Here is a 24159-nt window from a genome sequence, read left to right on the forward strand (position 1 = left end):
TGGTGTCGGAGCCCTCACCCCTGCATGTGTTGCTTTGTGCTCAGCGACATCGATCTTGTGGTGTTTGGGAAGTGGGAGAACCTGCCCCTCTGGACCCTGGAGGAAGCGCTTCGGAAACACAAAGTTGCAGATGAGGACTCTGTGAAGGTTCTAGACAAAGCAACTGTAAGTTCTGCAGCGTGGCGGCTGCCATCTCCAGTTATGACGCAGAAATCGTGAAATTTAGTTTTGCTGAGCAGAGGTGAATTGTGAGCAAATGATTTTGTTAATGTCACACTGCACATACCAAAACAATGGTTTTCTGTTTGTAAAGTGACTTTCTCTGGCTATACGTTTCTTTAAAAAATACTGCTCAATTTTATCATGCATAATACTCACCAAAGAAATATTTTTTACATGTGAAATAGGGATTTAAAAAATTTTTAAAATTTTTTGGGTTGGCATTGTGGTACAGCGGGCAAAGCCTCCCCTGTAATGCCAGCCTCCCTTATGGGTGCTAGTTCATGTCCTGGCTACTCCGCTTCTGTTCCAGCTCCCTCGCCGCTGATGGCCTGGAGAAGTAGCCCAGGAGGATGGCCCAGGTATTTGCCCCTGCCACCCCATGGGAGACCCAGATAAAGCTCCTGGCTCCTGGCTCCGGCCTGCCTCAGTCCTGGCCACTACGGCCATCTGGGGAGTGAATCTGTGGATGGATGGAAGATCTCTCTCTCTCTCTCTCTCTCTCTGTTTCTCTCTCTCTTTGTAAGTTCAGTTTTCAAAATAAAAAAAATTTTTTAAAGCATTTTAATTTTTAAATATAAAATGGGGATTTGATATAAAACAGGGATCTCAGAGAGTTTTAGTTACACTGATGTTGGCATCCTTCATCTTCGTCTTGTGTCCCTGAACAATGGTATATAATATTGAGGTTTTGTAAAATTTCAGCATGTCTTGGATGGTCATGAAAGAACCTTCATGGAGGCTCACTGTAGAAAATAACTATTTGTTTCAGAAGCTTGGATTTCAGCATGTTAGGTCTTCTTGGAGTGAAATAACTTTGGAGATGCAGTTCTGCACACCAGTTTTGCTTATTGGGAATGATTTAGTGATATGAAACATTCAGGGTCTGGCAGCCATAATGTTTTGTAAAGATTCATTCATTTACTTGAAAGGCAGAGTCAACAGACGGGGTGGAGGGTGGGGAGATCTTCCATCCATCCGCTAGTCCACTCTCCAAGTGGCCTCAACAGCCAGGGCTGAGCCAGGCCGAAGCAAGGAGCTAGGAACTCCATCCGGGTCTCCCACAAGGAGTCAGGGGCCGCTGCCTCCCCAGGTGCAGAAGCAGGGAGCTGGGCTGGAAGCCGAGCCGCTGGTAGTTGAGAGGGTGCACGTGTCACAGGGAGCAGCTTAGCCTGCTGCACCCCAGCACTGGCCCCTCCTAGTTGTTGAGCTTACACTGAGTTGGAAAATGATCTTCAAAGTCTGTGATGTTGATAACGGTTTTCCTTAGATGGTTCCAAAATCTTCCGGGTGTTAATTTTCTGGACTGAGTGGTCACTTCAGCCTGAGCCTGTAGCGTGCCTCCTCCCGAGCCTGGCATTTGATTTGGTTTAAGATTTTAATTGGACCTTTCTTTTTCTAGGTACCTATTATTAAATTAACAGATTCTTTTACTGAAGTGAAAGTTGATATCAGCTTTAATGTACAGAACGGCGTGAGAGCAGCCGACCTCATCAAAGATTTTACCAAGGTCAGAGGATTCGCAGCATGCACGCTGTTGTTTTGAGATTCTGCTGTGGTGGTGTTCTGTATACTCGGCTGCACTATTTTCATATGCATGTTGCTGACAGGTGCTCTTTCCCGGGCCATGGTTCTGCTTCCCTTGAATCCGCTCTTAGTGATCGGTAATGAACTTAAAATGTGACCTCAAGTCCAAAGTAAGGGCTGAGGAAGCTCTGGAAGAAGTTCTCTGCTCTAGATCCTTCCTCCCAGGGCGCTGCACCACTGGTTGCTGCCTGGTTTGATCTCCCAGAGGTCAGGCTAGGCGCCTCCCTGGGTGTGCGTCTCAGCCTTTAATCCCCAGGTAACCCGGGAGGCGATTCCTGCAGGTCTGCGCACTTGACCGTGAAGTGATGTCCATCTCTGCTTGCTACGTTTCCTTCCAAAACAGGGAAGAATCGCCCGCCTGGTCCTGAGAACGTGGCGTGTGCTGTGGCCGTCGGCCTTTCCCGGGAAGCTAGACGTGAATCGCTGTGGCTCGCGTAGATCCTTTTTCCCCTCCCATTCACAAGTGTTTTCTTCAGCAGCTCTACAGTTTCTACCCATTCTCGTTCTTAAGAAAAAGTGTTACCTACTGTATCGTGTTGTACGTGTTATATTCTTGATAGACTGCAGAGGGCAGACAAGCAGGAAAAGCAAAGTTGTTTGTCAGCTTCCCAGTCTTTGGGGTGGGGGATATGCATGTGAGCCTCTTGTCCTTGAAAAGAAACTGCATAGAGACTAACACACATGGTGGCAGATCCCAGGCTGTGGAAGGACGGAGCACGGTCGCTCGCGCCTTAGTGGCTGGGTCAGGCGTGCAGGGTTTGCTCTCGGCCCTTGTTTGTCCCGGCCTTGTTAAACCAAAGGGCCGGCATGTGGCCTGTGCCGCCTCAGGCTTCCTTCATTTGACGGCTGTAGAGGTTTTTCCCATCAGCACAAGCAGTGAGTCCTTGGCGGGGCGGGGAGGGGGGGCTTCCCCGGGCAGCTCCCCGGTCTGTGACAGGAGTGGGGGGGGCCTGTCCTCTCATCCGCACACACGCATCTATGTGTGCACCTGCAGGCCGCTCGCAGCAGGAGTCTGAACGCAGCATTTGGAGTCCGAGCGCAGTTCTGTCGCGGTCGGCCTGAGCGTTCATTAGACTTGATCCAGTCTGACTTCAACCATAATGCCCTTTTTTTTTTTTTTAATTTATTTGAGAGTTACAGAGAGAGAGAGGTAGAGACAGAGACAGATAGAGGTCTTCCATCTGTTGGTTCACTCCCCAAATGCCATAATGGCCGGAGTTGAGCCGGTCCGAAGCCAGGAACCAGGAGCTTCCTCCGGGTCTCCCACGCGGGTGCAGGGGCCCAAGCACTTGGGCCATCTACTGCTTTCCTAGGCATGTTAGCAGGGAGTCAAATCAGAAGTGGAGCAGCCAGCACTTGAACCAACCCCCGTGTGGGATGCCAGTGCCACAGGCTGGGGCTTTAACCCGCTGCACCACAGCACCGACTCCAACCTAATGCCTTTTATTTATTTTTTAAAAATATTTATTTATTTGAAAGAGTTACACAGAGAAATAGAGGCAGAAAGAGAGAGCTTCATCTGCTGGCTCACTCCTCAAATGGCCACAATGGCTGGAGCTGGGCTGCTCTGAAGCCAGGAGCTTCCTCCAGGTCTCCCACGTGGGTGCGTGCAGGGGCCCAAGCACTTGGCCATCTTCTGCTGCTTTCCCAGGCCATAGCAGAGAGCTGGATCGGAAGTGGAGCAGCCGGGACTCAAACCGGCGCCCATATGGGATGCTGGCGCCACAGGCGGTGTCTTTACGCACTACGCCACAGCGCCGGCCTCTGTAATGCCTTTTAAAGATGCTTGTTTCTTCATGCCTTGTTCTTTTCCTTGCTTGCTTACTTTTGATAGATCTGCACACATGTAAATGTTTTTCTTTCTCTTGGAGGCCGTACTGTTTGCTGTAGTAAGTCTAGAAAACGGAGAAGAAAGTAGCGCTCGCTGCCACCCCGCAGTAATGGCTGCTGAGGTGTTTGTCTCAGGGCCCCTGCCCTAGGGCCTGGCTGGGAGAGAGAGGACCGAGTGAGCGCGTGCGGGAGGGAGCGATGGGTGGACTCCTCAGGTGCGGCCCTGCCCCGCTCTCAGCCCAGCACACGGGCCTGCCCTGGGGCTGACGCAGAGCAGTGTGAGGGACCCTGCGCTCCCGCGAGCAGCACGGGGAGGAGTGGCTCTGCGGAGTCCTGACGTGCACGGAGGTGCCGAGAGACAGGGTCCTCGCACTCTGTTGTCTGTTCACAAGTGAGCGGCCCCTGGTCACGGTCCCCGTGGGCGCCGTCAGGTGTGTGACCTCCAGGGGCCGCCCAGGGCCATCCCATGCCTGTGCACGGCTTAGGCTTCAGAGCTGAGGCGAGAACCTCTGGTGTCTTGCCCCTTTGTTTATTGCTTACTCTGAAGACGGAAACTTGTCATCTTTCTTACTTCTCAGCTTTGTAACGTACTACTACTAATACTTAGAGTTATTCCGGGTGCGAGAATACACGGGACATAGAATTGTGTTTCTTTTTCAGAAATATCCTGTATTGCCCTACTTGGTTTTAGTATTGAAACAGTTCTTACTCCAGCGGGACCTTAATGAAGTATTCACGGGTGGAATTGGTTCTTACAGTCTCTTTTTAATGGCAGTCAGTTTCCTTCAGGTAAGCCATCCGGGGGCACCGGGCGCGTGTATGGGAAGAGTTGGGCAGGAGTCCACTGGGGGGCGCTCTGGGCCAAGGCCCACATCTCATCCCAGTGCTTCCTTTGAGTGCTTGGGGCTCCGCCTGTCAAACTGGGTACGCTGCTAGCACTTAGCACACATGTGTTTAAAAGCCACATGGGCCAGTGTTTCCAAGACTTTGCACTGGCAATGTGGACATGCAAAGGTGGGTCCTGGATCCCCTAAGTGTATATGGAAGTAAAAATGCCAAACACGAGAACCACTTCTTAGCAGCTGAGTGGAGACCTGCTGTTTGGGTGGGACGAGTGAGGCTTGGTACTTGTGCCACTGTTAGTGGCGCTGTTCACGTGGCACGGGGCTGAGTGTCGCACTCTGCCGCCCCCCAGGTTGTGTGTGACGGCAGTGCAGCCTTCTGGCGCTGTGCTAGACCAGAATGGCGACCGCGTTGCTTACAGAGGTCGGGGCGAAAATTCCCAAGTGATCTCGTCCTTTTTTCTGTTTTCAGTTACACCCCAGGGAAGATGCCTGCATCCCCAATACAAACTATGGTGTTCTCTTAATAGAATTTTTTGAATTATATGGACGACACTTCAATTATTTAAAGACTGGCATCCGGATAAAGGATGGTGGTTCGTACGTGGCCAAAGATGAAGTACAGAAAAATATGCTGGATGGCTACCGGCCGTCCATGCTCTACATCGAGGATCCTTTGCAGCCAGGTATTGACATTAGGTAAATTCGCGGGTTTCCAAGGAGAGGGCGTTGTCAGGCACCTTGTACCTTAAACTCCCCCCGAGAGAAAAATGAAGGACTAACTTCCTACTGTGGTCATTCTTTGTCCATCAAAATACTCCGTAAGCAAACGTCCCCGAGAGGACAGGGGCGCACGCCCGGGGAACGCGCTCGGCCTCCCACGAGGCTGAGGCCGGGGCCCATTGGCGGTGCCTAGCAGAGCAGCCTAGGTGTGCCCTGTGGGGGTGGCCCGGGCGCCTCCCCGGTCGGCCTTGCTCTGTTTCCGTGGGTCCTCACTGCCCGGGGTCGCAGCCGGTGTTGTCCAGGGCACCCTGTGGGGACTCTGAAGCCCCGGACGCAGAGAGCGGGCTGTTCTACCTGCGAATCCGGCAGAAGCCCCCTCGGAGACCCTCTCTTCTCATTTTGGACGGCTCTTCCTCGTTAATTTTGCATGGTCTCCTGGTGCTTTCTTCAGCTTTGGGTTGGCTTGAAAGTGAGCAAAAAAGTAAATTCTTACTTGCTTATGTCCTGTTTTTCGGGTCAATATTTTTTCCTGATACAGTTGTAAAATAGTCTGATTCGTCGTTATCAGACTTCAGCGGAAGTGCTTGTAGCCGTTGGCTTTAAAATGTGTAAACTTTGAAAGTGAGTGAGGGGAGGGTGTGAGGAGATGTGTCGTTGGCTGGGCCCTTTCTTCCTGGCGTACTGAGCTACCCCATGAGCCTACATCATCCCGTGGGGCCGTTCATGGGCCACTATTCATAGGGAGTGCGGAGAACATGAGGATTGTTGTGTTTTTAAAGAACTTAATCCTTTTCTTTTTTTTAACTTTTTAAAAATATTTATTTATTTTATGTGAAAGGCAGAGTCACAGAGGGGCAGAGAGAGAGAGAGAGGTCTTCCACCCCCTGTTCATTCCCCAGATGGCCACAACAGCCAGAGCTGAGCTGATCCGAAGCCAGGAGCCAGGAGCTTCTTCCGGGTCTCCCACATGGGTGCAGGGGCCCAAGGACTTGGGCCTTCTTCTTCTGCCTTTTCAGGAACATTACTGGGGAGCCTGATCAGAAGTGGAGCAGCTGGGGTTTGAACCGGTGCCCGTATGGGACGCCGGCACTGCAGGCGGTGGCTTTATCCACTACGCCACAGCGCTGGCCCTGACATGAAGATTTTTTAGCAAGACAGCCCTTGCTTTTTAGGAGCTTACAGTTCCATGTGGGAAATGTGTGGAGCTGATGGAAACCTAGGAGGTAGATATTGCACCTGTAGCTTGGTTTCACTCTTGGAAGAGCCTCCTTTGCCTTTGGTTTGCATGAGTGTGGGTAGGGCAGGGTAGTCCTTGTTGGGCCAGAATGCATTTAGGCGGGTTGGACACCGACTGCGTGCACACAGACCCGGAGCCTGGGGAGCTGGGGGCAGGGGGCGGGGTGGGGGGACTGGCCACGCAGCCTCTGGGTACAGCTCTGGCGCACCGACAGCTGACTGTGTAATATATGCCTTGCTTCTGAAGGGAACGATGTCGGAAGGAGTTCCTATGGGGCCATGCAAGTGAAGCAGGCCTTCGATTATGCCTACGTCGTGTTGAGTCATGCCGTATCGCCAATAGCAAAGTACTATCCCAACAACGAGACGGAGAGGTAAGCGCCTCACTGCAGTCGGCCCCTTGCGTCGGGATTGGGGGTGGCTTCTCGTGTTTGTGAACTAATGTCTTTCCCCTCCCCCCCTTTTTTTTTTTAACTCTTCCAGCATATTAGGTAGAATAATTAGAGTAACGGATGAAGTCGCCACGTACAGAGACTGGATCTCAAAGCAGTGGGGCTTGCAGAACAGGCCCGAGCCCTCGTGCAATGGTGAGTGCGCGTGTTTTCTCCCGTCGACCGCCCAAGCCTCAGCTTGGACTGCCTTGTTGTGTTGTGTGTGTTTAATAGGAAGCAACGTTTTCCAATCTTCTGCCCCTCTTTCAGGAAACGGTGTTACCTTGATAGTAGATACTCAGCAGTTAGATAAATGTAACAATAATCTGTCTGACGACAATGACGCCCTTGGAAAATGTAGAAGTAAGACTTCGGAGTCTCTTAGTAAACACTCTTCAAACTCTTCATCAGGTCCAGTGTCGTCATCCTCCGCCACGCAGTCCAGCTCTAGCGACGTAGTAAGTATGCGGGTGGGGGGCGCTTCCCTTCCCTCTCCCTCCCTAGAAAGTTCTAGTAACTTCCAGGCTTGTGCTTTTCTCAGCATTTTATAATGAAAATTTTCAGACCTACGGCAAACAGGTAAGAATGTTAGCAAACACCCGTATGCCCACCATTTACTTGCTGACCACGTCCGCCTGTCCGTGTTGTCATTCGTTCACTTTATTCGTTGATCTCTTTCAAAGGAGACAGCAGACACCTGTACACTTCTCTCAAAGTACTGTATTTTTCTTCTGCTACGAAACTGGCGTATAAGGAAATCTTAATTGCACGCTCACTAAATCTTGGTAAATGCACATGTGACCCAGAGCCCTAAGAAGGTCCAGAACGCTTCCGTCACCCCGAGAGCTTCCTCGTCACCCTTGCTGGCCAGCCCTGATCCCCGCCTCCCAGGGAGCCGCTGGCCAGTTTCCAGATGCCACAGCTGAGTTTGGCTGTTCCCGGGTGTCGTGTGGACAGAAGCCCGGCACGTGTAATCCTTGGTGCGAGGCTTCATCCACCACAGAATGGTGTTTTTGAGCCTCCTGGTTGAATTTGGAAAACTTGAGTTATGATCTGTATAACCCAGCTCACAGTTTCAAAATGTGCAGCTCAGTGACTCTCGGCACAGCCCCAGTGTGGTTCTGTCACTGCTACCGAATTCCGGAACACGCCCCTCACCCCGCTTCTCCCGTGGCCCTTTGCAGCCCTGCCTCCTCCGCCCTGACCTGCTTCTGCCTCTCTGCAGATTGAGTTTTGAGTGACAAGTACATCTTAAGTACTTTTCTTTGTCCAGGGTAATTTTGAGTCTATTTAAGATCTAAAATGGGCTTGCCCCTTGTTTGCAGTTTGACTTTTGTTAAACATATGACATAAAAAAGCAGCCCAAGTGAGTGCGGAACCTCGTTTTGTGCTGTTAAGGGGTGACCACGTTTTCCTCGGGGAGTCAGATCCTCGCGTGCCTGGTAGGATCTTGGAGCAGTGCTGCAGGACAGGGTGCTAAGCGAGGCGTCCCCGACGCAGGGGACAGCAGCAGAGGCTTCCTCGCGAGGGAGAGTTGGGGACTGAGAGATGCTGGGTGGACTGCCAGGGAGAAGGCAGAGACAGCCTGGCCCCAGCAGCCCAGAGGCAGGGAGGGCTCAGCCCGGGGTCTCTGGGAAGTTGGGACCCATGCAGTGGGGCTGGCTGGAGGGGTCTCCGAAAGGCTGAGGCCTTCAGACCGCTGGTGTGGCTGGAGCTGCCTCTCTTTACCCACTCCACGGTGACTCACTTTCTGTAAACGAGGTGCACTCCCAGCTGGCCCAGTCCCACGTGGACGGTGGGTGCAGCGCTGAGCGGAAGCGCGAGGATAGAACAAGGTGTTCGGATGTTGGGAGGAAAGCTGAAGCAGTGAGCTCTGTAAATGCCTCCGGGCGCTTCCTCCGACGCCCGGATGTTCACATTCAGTCCAGGGAGCGCTGAGCTGAAATCGTCTCCCTTTCTGAGGGTTATCTGGATTGCTCTGTGTCCCGTGCTAACTCGTGTGACTTGTGTTAGGATTCAGACGCGACGCCATGCAAAACCCCAAAACAGCTGCTCTGCCGTCCATCCACTGGGACCCGGGTAGGGTCACAAGATGTGTCTTTGGAGCCAGCACAGGCAGCTGGGAAAACGCAGAGCACCCAAACCACCAACACACCCAGCAGCACCAACAAATCACAGGTGGGTAGGAGTCGTGGTTTTAATCCTTAGTATTTGATGCAGGCGGTTCAGGGTTTCTTACGTGCAAATAGTGCACTTCCTGAGTTCGACGAAAACTCTCCGAAAAAGAGCGACCTGTTTCATTCCATGAAGTTCCATGGCAGGCAGCACACGCAGTGATGGGATGTCCCCAGGACAGTGTCCCGTGAGCCTCTGTGGGTTCGTAAGAGGTCTTGGGCAGCCCGGCTGGTAACAGATGCAGCAGCAAATTTTGCATCAACTTAGCAGATTTCCCTTGCGCCTGACGTACCCTCGTGTGAAGATCTTGCAGGGCCCTGCAGCCGCGTTGCACAAATGTGAGGGTGGTGCATCCCTTTTCGGTATCTCAGGGTTCGATGCCTGGTGGCCTGCGTTGAAATGATCCGGTCATTCCCAGGCACACTCTGCTGACTGTCATCAGCTTTGATTTCAAAAGGCCATGGAGGCACTTTAAGTTTTCTAGTTCCCTGAGTTTGTCATTAACTACAAGCAACGAATGAAAATGAGAGGAGGAAGCCGCCAATACCAGCCCCCAACCTCAGGCCATCTCACCCTCTGTGGGCCCAGCTGACCCTGGGGGAAAGGCCTCTGGCCGTGGAGGTCCCTCCCTGGCTGGCAGCCTTGTGTTGGACTTGACTCAGGGAACCTGCCTGAGCTGCACAGCCATGGCGAGGCTGGAGTCAGAGTACCGGAGGTGACAGGGCTGACGGGAGAGACAGGTGTCAGGACAGCGCTCCGGGGAGATCAGCTGCACCGCCCCTAACCTGCCCCGTAGCCCTGTGTGCCTGAGCTGCTTCCCTGAGAACAAGTGTACATCCCCATGTTGTTCAGAAGGCAAGAGCGTGGCCTGGGTTTTCAGTGTTTCTGCTAAACATCCATGTAGCTGCAGCCTTAGCGGTGGGCAGTGCCCGCGCGGGGTGGGGGCGGGGCGGGCGGGGCGGGGCTGGAGGTTCTGTGGGCTCAGGAGGCCCCATTCGCTGGCACGGGGTGGGGGCCGCTGCGGTGCACGGTGCTCACGCCTTCTGACTTTGTTTTCCCGCAGCACGGGGCGGCAAGGCTCTTCCGTTCTTCCAGCAAAGGCTTTCAAGGTACAGCTCCAACAAGCCATGGTTCCTTGATGACAAACAAGCCACATCAAGGCAAATCCAATAGTCAGTATTACCATGGCAAAAAGAGGAGACACAAGAGGGACGCGGCCCTGTCTGACCTGTGCAGATAGTCGGCGCCGGGCGGCGGACCGGCTTCTGTGTGCAGTGACCCGCGCTCAGGACAGGTGCGCAGGGACTCCTGGGGCCAGCCAGGAGCCGCACGCCGTCAGACACTGATTTAGCAACTGCGTTTTTTCCCAGCTCGCCACGGAATGGATCATGAAGACTGACAACTGCAAAAGCAAAAAGCAAGCAAAAACGGGGAAAAAAAAAAAAGGCTGCTCATTTGATAAGTCACGTGCTACAACAGGGTCATTTTGAGGTTTAAAGCTTGAATGTAAAATAAATCTATTTCTCATTGGCTTTATGCAGAGTTCTAGGGGATAGTATTCAGTGTGGGTAGGGAGGTAGAAGCAGAAGGCGGTTTCAGAGGAGGGGTGGGAAGGGCCAACAGTATCCTATAGGAAGTCCAGATTCCAGCGGGGAAGTGCTCTGTGCATGTTGGGGTTTGGTTTTTTGTTTTTGTTTTTTTTTTTTAATATTTTTGCATATATTTGCCATTTTATTGTGTGTACATATAGAGACCATATAGGAAATTGATATTTGTAATAGTGGGTTTGTTAATACTTTTTACATAACATTACTGTTTAAATTGTAAACAGGTTTTTTTCTCAGGATTAGTTTGAAGAATCTGACTTGTCATCCTGACATCCACATGTAGGAAGTGCTTAGCTCTCTTGCCCGTTCGTTTTCCTCCGCATCGAAATGACTTCATAGAACCCTTGTGGCCTGCTGCAGAAATTTTTTCCTCTAAAGAAAAGGTTTATGGTGGCAAATGACATTTATTTTATTTTGTAAAAAAAAAAAAAAAATGTACTATGTACTTGACGTGAACACTGACAAATCCAGAGCCATCTCAGAATCGGCTCGCAGCGGCGTCTGTGGTGATGTCGTCCTGGGCAGGGGCAGCGGCGTGGCCTCGTGTTTGTTTCCCCGGCAGTGTCCCCACCCTTCCTGATAGGGAGAGAGAGAGAGAGAGAGAGAGAGAGAGAGAGAGAGAGAGAGAGAGAAAAAGGCCGCGGCGCCTGCGCGGTGACGCCCGCGCGCGCAGACCTTGCATGCTGGCTCCCCCCGCTCCCCCGGCCCCGGCCCCCGGCCCCCGGCCCGTGTGTGTGCGTCTCTCATCTCCCCCTCCTCTTCACATCCATGCTTCATGACTGTGGGAGAGAGTAACTGTAAACAGCTTTAATTAAATCATACTTCTAAAAAAACTATTTTCTTATACTCCACTTTATGCTTTTGGTATTGTTGATCTTTAAAAATTAAATGGTCTTTGATAATGGATCTATTTTGTATTGCCTTATTAAGACCAAATACTTCTTGTCATCCCTTTCTTTAGCCTCTCCTTTCATGGAACTGTTACCTTTAATTAAAACGTTTTTAAACATTGGCTTGTTTTAATCATACTGTAAATTTTGGTTGTATTCAGCTCTGAGTGCAAATGAGGTGTATCCTTGTGCTACTCGTTACCTGTGGAGTCTGACACTCAGGCGGGAGTTTAGTGCGGAATGTCAGCGCGAGTTGTGAAAGCAGACGCCTTCCGTCAGGGTGCAAGCTCTTACGTTTGGCATCAGTGTGCGTGGCTCTGTTAAATGCAGCCATTTCTGAGATGAGATTCTTTTATATATATATAAATATATATAAATACATATAAAGTACTATTGGCTTTTAGGAATTTCTTTTATATACATTTATGAAATATTGAAGACCAATCAGACCATGAATGGACACTTAGTGCAATTTTTTATAAAGAAAATAATGCTAAAGTAAGACCAAAACTGATGTCATCACTGAAATTAATTTTCACTATGTTCGTATTTTAATTCACAACGGAAAAATGTGTTCCAAAACTGGAAACTCATAGTACTTGTGTAAAGTGTGGAAGATTTTAAATGTGATGTTCTTTTGACAATGTTTTAAATTTTGGAGTCACATTTTATTCTGATCAGGATTTTTATCAAGATGTCGAGCTTTTGTTTTTTGAAGCTAGTTTGTCATAACATTGTGCCTAATCACAGTATTTATTTTCTAGGACTATTGTGAATGTGTAGACTTATGTTTACTGCTAAGGGAACAATTATTTATAAAGTAATATTAAATCCAGTATTAGCTGCCTCTTTCAAACACTTACTACTTGCAAAGATCCATGTTACATTCACCACACGGAACTTTTTTTTTAAAGAATCACCCTCATTGTCGAAAGTTAATGTACTCTTAGGGTGCGAATATTCGTGTTCCAATAAGCATGTAATTATATTAAGGTGGTGGTAGCGGGAAGATCATCTTGATTCCATTGGGAATCTTAGGTTTTCGTAAATTTATTGGGAAAATAGTTTTTCCTGTACTGCTGAAGTTTCTTTTTGGTAAACAGTATCTTTCTAAAAGAAAAAAAGCATGAAGGAGAAATTGAGGTGTGTATCCATTTCCTCAGATGACCAGCGTTGTACTCGTGAATACTGTGTATCTTGCAATGAACAGTGTGGAAGCTGCTCATTTTTCAATCTGAAGTAAAATACTTTCAAGAACTTTCAGTTTGCCTGCTCATTTGTTTTGTGCATTTCATCTCTGTATTTGACTCCTGTCTGATTTCTTTGTTGGGTTTGCGACACTTTGTGTAAAGACGTCGTGAGCACGTCGGAAGTGCGTCATCTTAAATACGGCCGCCCATCCCCATCCATGACTCATATAGGACCTGCCTGTGCTGCCTCACTCTGGTGACATCTCTCTGGACCTGGTCGTAAGCAACATTGAGATCCTGGCTTTTGGAGGTGCTGATGGGTTGCAGGGGTGTCGGCCCAGAAGCCGGGTGGTTACGTTTTGATGATGGAGGTCGTCCAGTTTCGAGGTGTACGGGAGGTGCCTCGTTTTCAGCATCTTGTCCGCTTGCTGCTCACATCCGGGAGCTGCAGCTTTTCTGTGTGGTTCCCCCCTAGTCTGCCAACAGTTGATCATAATTCCATTTTTTTGTCCTAATTGTGTGTATTTGACCTTTGCTTGCATTTTGAGCCTCGATGGATTTTGTTCGGCTTTCCACGTACTCCGGATGAATCTTTGTAGGGCAAAGCAGGTGTAGGGAGATCGGTTTTCATAGTGGCTTTCCTCCAGAGGCCTGCGTCTCCTGTTTTCCGTTCTCATTCCCTTCCCCACTTGTTGGTAAGCGGGAGTTGTGTTTGCCATCACCCATAGCCTAGGGTTTCCGGAGATGCAAGACAGTCAGGAGAGAGGAAGATCCCCTTGACGTCAGGACACCTGCTCCTGCCGAGGCCTCCCGGTGGTTCGGAGGTGTTAGCATTGCTCTGTGGAAATCTCTAGAAATCACCACGATCAGGTGTCCCCGAGAAGCGTTGCTGATATTTGTCGTTCACGACTGCATGTCTCAGCTGCTTTCCACGGTGATGTGCAGTTGGTGCCTGCCTTGGGTTCTGCCGTGTGGTTGATGGCCCAGCGTCTCAGGCCTTCATGTTTCCAGGGAAGGGGTTGCTTCCCAGTTAGCTTTTCAGAAATTAAATGGTAAGCTCTAAAAGAGACATTCCAGTTTTGCTGCGACAGACATTGAAATATTAGAATTAATTATGACAATAATTTATTATTAGCCATCTTTTTTTTTTTTTTTTTTTTTTTACAGAGTTAGAGACAGACAGGAAGGTCTTCCTTCCATTGGTTCATCCCCCAAATGGCTGATACGGCCAGCTTGCTGCACCCATCCGAAGCCAGGAGCCAGGTGCTTCTCCTGGTCTCCCATGCAGGTGCAAGACCCAAGCACTTGGGCCATCCTCCACTGCCTTCCCGGGCCTCAGCAGAGAGCTGGACTGGAAGAGGAGCCACCGGGACAGAATCCGGCACCCCAACCAGGACTAAAACCCAGGGTGCCGGCACCACAGGTAGAGGATTAGCCTAGTGAGCCACGGCACTGGCCAGCCATCTATTCTTAAATTCCTGGCTCAGAAAGTATTTTGTGAGCAAGGTATTCTGTAAATGGCACTATTAAAATGAATTGAGGGGCCGGTGCTGTGGCTCAGTGGGTTAAAGCCCTGGCCTGAAGCACCAGCACCCTATATGGGTGCCAGTTCTAGTCCCGGCTGCTTCTCTTCCAATCCAGCTCTCTGCTGTGGCCTGGGAAAGCAGTGGAGGATGGCCCAAGTCCTTGGGCCCCTGCACCCACGTGGGAGACCCAGAGGAAGCTCCTGGCTCCTGACTTTGGATCGGCTCTGCTCCAGCCATTTTGGCCATCTGGGGAGTGAACCAGCAGATGGAAGACCTTTCTGTCTCTACCTCTGTAACTCTGTCTTTCAAATAAATAAAAATAAATCTTTAAAAAAAAATGAACTGAGGAGAACAGTTATATGTAACAGTTACTCGTTCAGGTGGTTTTCCTCAGTAGCAGGCTCAGAGGGCCGTGTAGAGTGGCTGGTGGTGAGTGGGGGCCAGAGTGAGGCAGTGGTCCCTGGCGGTGTCAGCTCTGCCCTGTCTCTACCTTGTGAACTTCAAGCTATAGCTGCCTGCCATTTTGTCACGGCGTTTATGGGTGGCATAAATGTTGAACAAATTTTATTTATCTTTTTAAAAGAGTACCTTTGATTTATTTATTTGAAAGGTGGAGTTACAGAGAGAGAGGTCTTCACCCTCTGGTTCACTCCCCAATGGCTGCAGCAGCAAGACCTGTGCTAATCTGAAGCCAGGAGCCAGGAGCTGCTTCTGGGTCTCTCATATGGGTGCAGGGGCGCAAGCACTTAGGCCATCCTCCTTTGCTTTCCCAGGCGCATTAGCAGGGAGCTGGATTGGAAGTGGAGCAGCCAGGACTTGAATTGGTGCCCAGATAGGATGCTGGCACTGCAGATGGTGGCTTTATCTGCTACGCTATGGTGCCGACCCTAAAGAACAAGTTTTTTAAGCTCCTTGATGCTTCGCACAGCTGACACGAGCCAGATTGTACTGTGGACTTTATTTGCATGGCTCAAGAATGTGGCATATCTGGAAACTTTCTCTCGAGCTATCTTGACTTCGCGCCTTAAGCAACTTTTTGGTTTGGGTCAAAGATCAGGAGCTGGCTAGGCTGGACATCTGGCAGAGCGGACCGGATGCTGCCCAGGACGCCTGCATTCTGTATCAGAGCAGCAGCTTCCAGTCCTGCTTCCGATGCCAGCGCCCTGCTCATGCGCACCCTGGGAAGCGGCGGGTGAGGGCCCAGGTGCTTGTCTCCCTGCCACCCGAGTGGGAGGCCCAGATGCAGTTCCAGGCTCCTGGCTATGGCCGGGCCTGGCAGCCCCTACTATTCTGGGCTTTTGGGGAGTGAAGCAGCAGATGGAAGATCTCTGTTTCTCTCTCTCTCCTTGTTTGCCTTTCAAATAAAAGAAGGAAAAGAAATGAGCTAAATGTATGTATACACTGAGTTGGTAAAATTATTAGAAAAACTGCTTTTTTAAAAAAAAAGATTTTTTAGAGAGGCAGCGTTACAGACAGATTTTCCATGGGCTGGTTCACTCCCCAAATGGCCGCAATGGCTGGAGCTGGGCTGATCCGAAGCCAGGAGCTTTTGCCAGGTCTCCCACCTGGGTGCAGGGGCCTAAGCACTTGGATCATCTTCCTCTGCTTTCCCAGGTACATTAGCAGGGAGCTGGATCAAAAGTGGAGCAGCCGGGACTTGAACTAGTGTCCATATGGGAATGCCAGCACTGCAGGCATTTGAGATAGAGGCTATTTGAGATAGAGTATTAAATTTAAAAAAAAAAAAAGATTTATTTGAAAGAGTGACAGAGAAGGAGCTCTTCCATCCACTGGTTCACTCTCCAAATGTCTGCAACCCGGCTGAAGCCAGGAACTAGTCTCCCAAGCAGATTTAGGGGCCTCCCCCGCTGCCTCCACTTCCGTTAGTAGGGAGCTGGATTGGAAGTGGCATTAGCCAGGACTGGAACAGAAGCACTCAGATGTGAGATACCAGTGTCCCGACAGCGGCTTAGCCCGCTCTGCCACTGTGCCTGCCCCCTGGAATCGAATGCTTATTTAAGGATAGTTTCAAGTTCGTAAGTTGCTAATGTTTATCTTGCTCTATCAGGTTTGGTTTTTTAAAAAAAACATATTTGGTCTTTCCATTTGCTGCTTAAGTCTGTGCCGGGATGAGTTTAATCCAGTTCAGAGTCTCCCAGCCTGAAGAGGGAACACTAGAGAGGGCCCAGCAGAGGTGAACTGGTGGGTGCGTCCCTTAGCGTACTGGAAGCCGGCTGTCTCCCGGGTGCACTGAGAGGCCGGTGGCCGTATGGGTTCAGAACAGAGGACCATGTGAGAGTCAGGTGTTCTCTTGGGTATGCAGTGAGAGCTGTGCTTGGCATGCACACATCATTTTATTGCTTCCATTTTAACTGAAGTCCTGTGGTCCCGCACCCTTGGCTCCTTTTCCCTGGCCCAGCTTCCGGCGGGCCTGGTAGGAGGGAGGGTCTTCCCAGGAGACACTGGGCGGTTTTTAGAAACAAAGTAGCATGCAGTATCTTGCCTGGGAGGAGCAGGGCTCGGAGAGAGGCTTTCTCTAAAGCCAGGAACACTGTGGCCAGCAGGCAGCCCGGTGTGGGGTCTCAGCCACATTCTTGGAGTTTAAGATCGGCTTCAGCTTTCGGTTTGGGTTCTGTTCAGTCCATGGCTGTTCCCCTAAGGTCATTTCATAATCACCTTTTACATTTACCTGTGACTTAGTGCGATACAGCTTTGTTCTTGAACCCCCAGTTGTTTTGGGAGCAAGAGAGCGAGTGAGCATGTGCTCCTATCCAGAGAGAGCACATATCTCCTAGTATTTTTTTTTAATATTTATTTATTTATTTGAAAGAGTTACCCAGAGAAAGAGAGACGGAGGGAGGGAGGGAGGGAGAGAGAGAGGTAGGTCCTCCATCCCTGGGTCACTCCCCAATTGGCCACAATGGCCGGAGTTGCACCGATCTGAAGCCAGGAGCCAGGAGCTTCTTCCCAAGCACTTGAGCCATCTTCTACTGCTTTCCCAGGCCATAGCAGAGAGCTGGATCGGAAGTGGAGCAGCTGGGACTAGAACTGGTGCCCATATGGGATGCCGCACTGTAGGCGGTGTCTTTACCTGCTACACCACAGCGCTGGCGCCAAATATCTCCTAGTTTTAATCCCCAAAATTTCTGCGGTGGCTGGGACTGAGCCAGGCCAGCTGGGATCACAAGCCTGGTCTCCCAAGGGGGTGGCAGGAATCCCATCAGAGGAGTCTTACCCACTCGGCCAAAAGCCTGCCCTCTAATCTCCAAATTTTAAGATTCCCTCTCTCTGGGGTTCCAAGTGCCCGAATCTTCACCCGTCACTCTTGGAAAGGTTGTAGCCTGTTACAGGTGACAGGTGAGGGGCGCCAGTGTGATTTCAGGATGGAAAATTGGAAGGGCCGTGGGGATAAGTGTTTTCTGCTGGAGTAGACATAGATAGGTGGGGTTGGAAAGCTGAGTGAAGCCGAGTCCGTTGTTAATAACCTTATTTATTTCCTCTTTTGATTAGCGTTGCCGTCCGTGTTAAGGAATGCGGACTCCTGCGAGGTGCTGGAGGTCTGAGCCGCCTTGAGAACTTTCCAGTCTTTGTCTAGTTCCTGCCGCAGAGGGAGGCACTCAGGAATTTGCCAGAGAAAAGATTTGATACAAATGATTGATGAAGTCGCCACATGTCCTGGGGCCCTGTCACTGGGCCCCAGTTCTGAAAACTCAGTGAATTGCACACACCTGCAAAAATTTTTTTTTTTAAGTTCATGACTCTTGTCTTCAAGAATGTCCATTATCTGCCTTGGAATTTTTATAAATTGCATTTCTATGCACGTCTGCTTCCAGTGCTTACCACGGGGTTTATTTATCATCATCTACAACTCAATAAAGGCCTTGTGCTTTCATTCCTGCTATGAGCCTTTATGTAAAACCTGAAGGACTACTTTTTTTTTTTTTTTTTTTTAATTTTAATTCTAAAGACAGCCCTATTTAGGCAAATGGGAGGTTTTCCTGTGCCCTTAGCATTTCTGTGGCTGGTTCTGGAATAATCGCTAAGCGAGTTTTCACCTTTGCTTTAATGCCAGCAATGAAGAGTGGGGGTACTTTGGGGTGCTCCTCTGTCCTAGACAGTTGTGTCTCCCTGACTGTCCCCCCTCCCCCAGCCATTGCAGGACCCTGGAAAGTGACCGGCAGAGTTCGACAGTCTGCAAACACTGGCCCCTTTTATGCTTGGCTTCAACATTGGGCTGTGCTCGCTGTGGTGAGAAAGTGACTTTCCCGAAGGTTCAGGCAAGCCTGAGCCCATGGGCTGTGACCATCGGGTGATGGAAACAGTTCAGAGGCTGCAGCCCCAGTGCGGCCCGAGCCGTGTTTGCGCAGAATCAGCCTGGTGCTTTGGGCTTGGACTGCGTGTGGGGGCCTTCCAGGGTCCCAAGTGAGCGGTGGTCCCAGCCGTACAGGAGACTGTAACCCGGGACCGTGGGACCACAGGGGGCAAGGTGGAGGCTCAGGCCCTCCTAAGACAGCCTTCCCTCACCTCTTCTCCCGTCCGCTCCCAGTGTTTGGGGATGTCTCCTTCACTTGTCTTTCTTAACATTTATCACAATTTTAGGGGTCTTTTTTCATTTAACATAAATGAGCTCATACTGTAGTAGAAAACTGAATTTTTTATAAAGATTTATTTATTTGAAAGGCAGTGGCCGGGATGGAGGTAGAGAGATCTTCCATCTTCTGGTTCACGCCCCAAATATGCCCAATGGCTGAGGCGAGCCCAGGCCTAAGCCAGGGGCCAGGAACTCCGGCCAGGTCTCCCATGTGGGTGGTAGGCACCCAAGTGCTCGGGCCATCATCTGCTGCCTCCCGGGTGCGTTAGCAGGAGCTGGATTAGAAGCACGGAGTAGCCGGGACTCTGATTATGGGGTATGGGTATCCCAAGCCCATGAGATCTTCTAACCCCTGGTTCACTCCCCAAATGCCTGCAGCAACCCCGTGTTTGGCCAGGCTGTGGCCAAGAGCTGGGAAGAATCCAACTACTGGAGTCCTCGGCTGCTGCCTCCCGGGGTGCCCATTAACAGGGAGCTGGAATGGAGAGCGGAGCCGGGGCAGTCGGGCGTGGGATGTGGGCGTCCCAAGCATCGTGGCTACCACCCGCCTCCAGGCCCCAGGCTCTTTCTGTGTTTTCCTTCCGTGTTGTAGCAGAGGCTGCCCTTGCAGAGCCGCTGAATGTTAACTGATTGGGGCCGGCACTGTGGTGTGGTGGGTAAAGCAGCCGCCTGTAGTGTCCACATCCCATATAGGCGCCGGTTCAAGTCCTGGCTGCTCCACTTCCAATCCAGCTCTCTGCTATGGCCTAGGAAAGCAGTAGAACATGGCCCAAGTCCTTGGGCTCCTGCACCCACTTGGGAGACCTGGAGGAGGCTCCTGGCTCCTGGCTCCTGGCTTCTGGCTTCAGATTGGCACAGCTCTGGCCGTTGCAGCCAATTGGGGAGTGAACCAGCGAATGGAAGACCTCTGTCTGTCTGTCTGTCTCTCTCCTTCTCTCTGTGTGTAACTCTGACTTTCAAATAAATAAATCAATCTAAAAAAATGTTAATCGATGATTGGCCCTCACCTGCCCCTGAAACGCAGTCTTTTAAGAACTTTGACAGCGGTGGCAGCAGCAAGTCCCAGTCCCTCCCATCTGAAATTGAAGAGGAAGAAGCCAGGCGGCGAGGGGGAAGGGGGGCCGAGGGCCGAGCAGCCTGGGTTTGGTTGGGAAGTCTGGGGAGCGGGGTAAGGGAGCCTCGGGAGGTTCCAGGCAGCGGCTCCCTGAGCCTCCTGGCACAGCATGGCTTGGTTTTCCTGAAAATCGCCCTGGAGCCACTTCCATCCCTAGGCGATGTTCTGTGTTTACCAGCTCAGCTTAGGGATGCTTTGTTTGAGTTTTAAATTGGGAACATTTCCCCTTTTAAGTAAAATGTTTATACTTCTTGTCAAAGAAAACCATTTTAAACTCTTATTAATAATATGAAATAATCCAACTGTGTGTGTGTGTGTGTGTGCTTTAAAGCATGTACCTGCTGTGTGAAAACATGAGGAGCGGGCTGGCCTGCGGCACAGTGGGTTAAGCTGCTGCCTGTAACGCTGGCTTCCTGTATGAGCACAGGTTCCAGTCCCAGCTGCTCCACTTCTGCTCCAGCTCTGCTGATGTGTCTGGGAAAGCAGTGGAAGACGGCTCATGTGCTTGGGGTCTGGCACCCCCATGGGAGACCCAGATGAAGCTCCTGGCTTCTGGCTTCAGCCTGGCCCAGCCCCAGCCTTGCAGCCATTTGGGGAGTGTACCAGTGGATGGAAGATCGATCTCTCTCTCTCTCACTCATTCTCTGTTGCTCTCTGCCTTTCAAGTAGATGAAAATAAGCAGGGTGGCCCGCGCCGCGGCTCACTAGGCTAATCCTCTGCCTGAGGCGCTGGCACCCTGGGTTCTAGTCCTGGTCTGGGTGCCGGATTCTGTCCCAGTTGCTCCTCTTCCAGTCCAGCTCTCTGCTGTGGCCCGGGAAGGCAATGGAGGATGGCCCAAGTGCTTGGGCCCTCTACCTGCATGGGAGACCAGGAGGAAGCACCTGGCTCCTGGCTTTGGATCAGCGCAGCGCGCTGTCTCTCTTACTAACTCTGCCTGTCCAAAAAAAAAAAAAAACAAACAAACAAAAAAAAAAAAAAAAAAAAAAACAGGGGGCTGGCACTGTGGCGCAGCGGGTTAGGGCTCCAGCCTGCAGTGCGGGCGTCCAATATGGGTGCTGGTTTGAGTCCCAGCTGCTCCACTTCTGATCCAGCTCTGCTGTGGCCTGGGAAAGCAGTCGTTGCACCTGTATGGGAGACCTGGAGGAAGCTCCTGGCTCCTGGCTTCAGATCAGCTCAGCTCTGGCTGTTGCAGTTATCTGGGGAGTGAACCAGCAGATGGAAGACCTCTCTCTTAAAAAAAAAAAAAGAAAAGAAGCATTTTTAAAGTGACCATATTGTTAAAAAATACGAATAAAACTGTATTGAAGAGGAACCATGCAAAGCTCAGAGGAGAATAGATGTCTGTGTTCAGATGAGGCCAGAGGCTTATTAAAGGCATCAAGTTGCCTATTCAAGTGGTGCCTCTACGCCCTGCAGCCTTGGAGCCACTTGGGTAGTCGCACCCAGCAGGTGGTCAGGAATGGGACTTTGCCCGAGCGCGGAGCAGGTCTCAGAACACGTGGTGATACTTGCATCTTTGTTTTCAAAAATCCCAGCAACACAGCGCTTGTGCGTGTCGGGCGTAGGAAGGCGAGCCGTCACAGGGAGGTGATGGGTAAGGCTGGAGATGAGGTTGGTGAGGCAGCCGGGCAGTGCTCAAGGGACCCCCGCCTGGGGGCTGGGCTGGGCCCTGCCAAGAGAGTAAGGGGCAGGTGGGTAGGGCAGATTTCTGTCACTGTTTTGAGCCAAATCCTTTTTTTTTATTATTATATTTATTTGAAAGAGTTATAGAGAGGCAGAGGCAGAGAGAGAGGTCTTCCATCTGCTGGTTCACTCTCCAGATGGCCGCAACAGCTGGAGTTGGACTGATCCAAAGCCAGGAGCCAGAAGCTTCTTTCAGGTCTCCCATGCAGGTGCAGGGGCCCAAGGACTTGGGCCATTTTCCACTGCTTTCCCAGGCCACAGCAGAGAGCTGGATGGGAAGTGGAGCAGCCGGGTCTTGAACTGGCACCCAAATGGGATGCCAGCACTGCAGGCGGCAGCTTTACCTGCTTTGCCACAACGCTGGCCCCAGCCACATACTTCTAAAACTGTGTCCTCTCTCCTCTCTCTCCACCCCCTCCCCTGCCCCCTGCCCCCTGCCCTCTGACCCCGCGCAGCCACGTGCAATGAGTGGTGGTTTCTGTGGAGAGACACAGGGGTCTCAGCAGTACACCGCCAATGCCAGTCCTTGCCTTTGAGTTCCTGAAGCATTCACCTCCACCGCCTAGATGGTCTACACCCCAGCCTCCCAAGAGTTTTACCCAGCACAATATTGAGTGATTGCACAGTTGTGCCAGTGCCACAGCCGCTCTGATCAACCGACAACAGGTGTTTCTGATGTTTTTGCTTTCCCAGGTTTGCTGTTCCAGTTTTCCACGCGTCTGGCGAGCCCCCCCACCCCCCAACTCTGCAGTGTTCGAGCCCCGCGAATGCTCAGCAGCCTCAGGGCACTTGCACTTCCATCTGCCCAGCAAACCTGCTGGCCCAGTGCACAGCTGTCATCCTGGCCCCGCCCCTTCCCCCCCCCCCCCCCCCCGGGAGCCCCTTCCCCCACCCGGGCCATGGCCCCGTTCTCTGGGCCCCTGCTTCCTTCTTTACTGATGAACTCTCCGCGGCCCTTGGTGCACATCCTCCAGGAGCTTCTGGAAGTGCACAGGCGGTAAACAGCCGAGACCCAGCGTGTTCTTCACTGATGCTCAGTTGACAGTTTGGATATGAAAGTCTGGGTTGAAAGGCTTTTTTTTTTTTTTTAAGATTTTAAAGAATTTTTAATTTATTTGACCGGTAGAGTTATAGACAGTGAGAGAGAGAGACAGAAAGAAAGGTCTTCCTTCCGCTGGTTCACTCCCCAAATGGCCACTATGGCTGGTGTACTGTGCCAATCCGAAGTCAGGTTCCAGGTACTTCTCCTGGTCTCCCATGGGGTGCAGGGTCCAAGCACCTGGGCCATCCTCCACTGCACTCCCTGGCCACAGCAGAGAGCTGGCCTGGAAGAGGGGCAACCGGGACAGAATCCGGCACCCTGACCAGGACTAGAACCCAGTGTGCCGGCGCCGCTAGGCGGAGGATTAGCCTAGTGAGCCGCAGCGCCGGCCGAAGACATTTTTCTTAAATGTTGATTTCTTTTCCTCTTTTGAATGGCAGAGTGAGAGGAAGAGAGCTCTTCCATCTACCAATTGGCGGCAACAGCCAGGGCTGGGCCCGGTGGAAAAGGAGCCTGGAACTCTCCCAGGTCTCCCATGTAGGGGGGTGGCAGGGGCTGGAGCACTTCAGCCATCATCTGCTGCCTCCTAGGATACGTTCACAGGAGGCTGGATCGGAAGTGGGCACTCTGTTTTGGGATGAGGGCGGCCCAGGCAGTGGCCTAATCTGCTGTGTCACAACCCGCACTCCAACATTTTCCTTTTAGAAAGTGGAAGCTCCCGGTGCTACGAGAAGCCTCAAGGGAGTCACCTTGTTTTCCTCTTGACACTTGTGGGGACTTGGTTTCCATACGAGATGTCGCCTCCACGGAAGTTAGGCAGGTCTGTTGTCATCTGCTGTTCTGGGCTCGGGATGCAGCTGCATTTATCCGGTGCCACGTGTCCTTCAGTCCCTGGAAATCTGGAATTCTTATTTTTTAAAAAATATTTATTTATTCAAGAGTGAGAGTTACACAGAGAGAGGAGAGGCAGAAAGAGAGAGAGAGAGAGGTCTTCCATCCCCTGGTTCACTCCCCAATTGGCTGCAACGGCCAGAGTTGTGCTGATCAGAAGCCAGGAGCCAGGAGCTTCTTCCGGGTCTCCCACATGGGTACAGGGGCCCAAGGACTTGGGCCATCCTCCGCTGTTACCCCAGGCCATAGCAGAGACTGAATTGGAAGAGGAGCAGCCGGGACTAAAACCGGCGCCTATATGTGATGCCAACGCTGCAGTCCAGGGCATCAAGCTATCGCGCCACAGCGCCGGCCCCCTTGGGCTGTCTTCTACTGCTTTCCCAGGCCATAGCAGAAAGCTGGATCTGAAGTGGAGCAGCTGGGTCTCGAACTAGCGCCCATATGGGATGCCAACATTGCAGCCAGGGCGTTAACCTGCTGCACCATATAGCACCGGCCCCTTAAATTCTTATTTTATTACACACTTTTTTTAAAAAAATAATTTTTGTAGGTATTTATGTATTTGAAAGGCAGAGAGATTA

At 51.2% G+C, this 24159-nt stretch overlaps 1 protein-coding gene across 7 annotated transcripts in view; it reads left to right on the forward strand.

Moving 5' to 3' along the window:
• TENT4B (terminal nucleotidyltransferase 4B) overlaps positions 1-21500 on the forward strand; it is a 91044-nt gene extending 69544 nt beyond the window's left edge. For 2 of the 7 annotated variants that reach the window (XM_051833892.2, XM_051833891.2), the window contains 9 exons: positions 45-165; positions 1622-1729; positions 4297-4425; positions 4951-5164; positions 6685-6811; positions 6921-7024; positions 7139-7326; positions 8882-9046; positions 10107-12797. In XM_051833892.2, the coding sequence (XP_051689852.1) occupies positions 45-165; positions 1622-1729; positions 4297-4425; positions 4951-5164; positions 6685-6811; positions 6921-7024; positions 7139-7326; positions 8882-9046; positions 10107-10283 (1333 nt within the window). In that variant the 3' untranslated portion in view covers positions 10284-12797. Of the gene's footprint in view, positions 1-44; positions 166-1621; positions 1730-4296; positions 4426-4950; positions 5165-6684; positions 6812-6920; positions 7025-7138; positions 7327-8881; positions 9047-10106; positions 12798-17766 lie in introns of those variants that run through there. The other 5 variants (XR_007914690.2, XM_051833893.2, XM_051833895.2 and 2 more) reach the window with 5 other exon arrangements.
• The last annotated feature ends 2659 nt before the right edge of the window (positions 21501-24159 follow it).

This window comes from Oryctolagus cuniculus, chromosome 18 (genome assembly GCF_964237555.1).
Source record: "Oryctolagus cuniculus chromosome 18, mOryCun1.1, whole genome shotgun sequence".
In the NCBI taxonomy this organism is placed as follows: Eukaryota; Metazoa; Chordata; class Mammalia; order Lagomorpha; family Leporidae; genus Oryctolagus; species Oryctolagus cuniculus.